The 1,174-nt window shown below is 30.0% G+C and overlaps 1 protein-coding gene across 1 annotated transcript in view; it reads left to right on the forward strand.

The window, feature by feature from the left end:
* The window catches only part of LOTGIDRAFT_176849 (hypothetical protein), a gene marked incomplete at both ends in the record, with an annotated part of 7,191 nt that extends 6,210 nt beyond the window's left edge, over nucleotides 1-981 (forward strand). Inside the window, 3 exons of the mRNA XM_009061496.1 lie at nucleotides 14-139; nucleotides 359-583; nucleotides 793-981. Of these exons, the coding sequence (XP_009059744.1) occupies nucleotides 14-139; nucleotides 359-583; nucleotides 793-981 (540 nt within the window). The remainder of the gene's footprint in view (nucleotides 1-13; nucleotides 140-358; nucleotides 584-792) is intronic.
* Between the last annotated feature and the right edge of the window lie 193 nt (nucleotides 982-1,174).

Genomic DNA, 1,174 nt, shown 5'->3' on the forward strand with positions numbered 1-1,174 from the left:
GTTATATTTTCAGGTCATAATTTTGGATTTAATAATTATTATACCTGTCATTGTTTAAGTAATGAAAAGTGTAATATTAAAAATGGTGGCTGTAGAAGTGGATGTTCAAGAGGCTGGAGAGGACCTTCTTGTCAACAAGGTATTTTCAGAAAATAAATAAATTGTTGGCCTAAGGCCATTACCATATACAATAAAATACTAAATTTACCAAATTAAGCAATATGACCTTTGACAGAACGTTGAGATGACCCAACTAGTGGCCAAGAGGAATGAAACTTTTAATTGTATTGTTTTAATGCAGTATTAAAGTCAGATATTAAAATATTGTTATATATTATGAATTTTTATTTTGTTTCAGAAAACAGAGCTTTAGATTCTACGTCTGTCAATCAAAGTGGAATATATAACAATAAACCAAGTCTATATGGTCCTCTACTAGTTGTAGATGGATATAACGATACCAATAGAAACATACATTACTGTAGTGACACTGAGACTGATACCTCAACTTGGCAGTGGTGGTCTATAGATTTACAAGAAGAATATCCTATAGGATATTTAAAGATCTTTCACAGATATGATCGTAAGTTATATTAATCTTTTAATGACAAACAATGGTTTTTAAAAGTTACTAATAAGGTCATCTCGTAATTGTAAGGAAAAATATTGTACTTAAGGAGGGCAAATATAGTCGCTCAAACAGCCATACTTTAATCCTATCAGTAATTCACTGATCAGTAAAAACGTTTTGTAATTTAGTATAGGCTACAGAATTTTAACATGTTATTTCAGGATTGTATGTTTTTAAAGGGTTTTCGGTACATATTGATAATGAATTATGCTTTCGACATACCGGATCATCAAACCCTCCTGCTGTATTCCCAATAGAATGTAGAAAAACTTTAACTGGTCGTCATGTTAATATCAGCCGTGATACTGATACACTTCGATATATCGCTTTATGTGAAGTTGAAATATACGGTAAGTTTTTTGTGAACAAATACGTAATATTCACCAAAATTTGTTCCATTATTCTTATATAAAAGCCAAAAAATGCTTTAAATAATTATAATCGAAAGGGATTTTCAGTACATATTGATAATGAATTATGTTTCAAATCAGTGAAAACGTTGTGTAGTTTAATATATGCTTTTGAAAACGTGNGATGTCTGTT

Source organism: Lottia gigantea, assembly GCF_000327385.1.
Source record: "Lottia gigantea unplaced genomic scaffold LOTGIsca_4832, whole genome shotgun sequence".
Taxonomy (NCBI): Eukaryota; Metazoa; Mollusca; class Gastropoda; family Lottiidae; genus Lottia; species Lottia gigantea.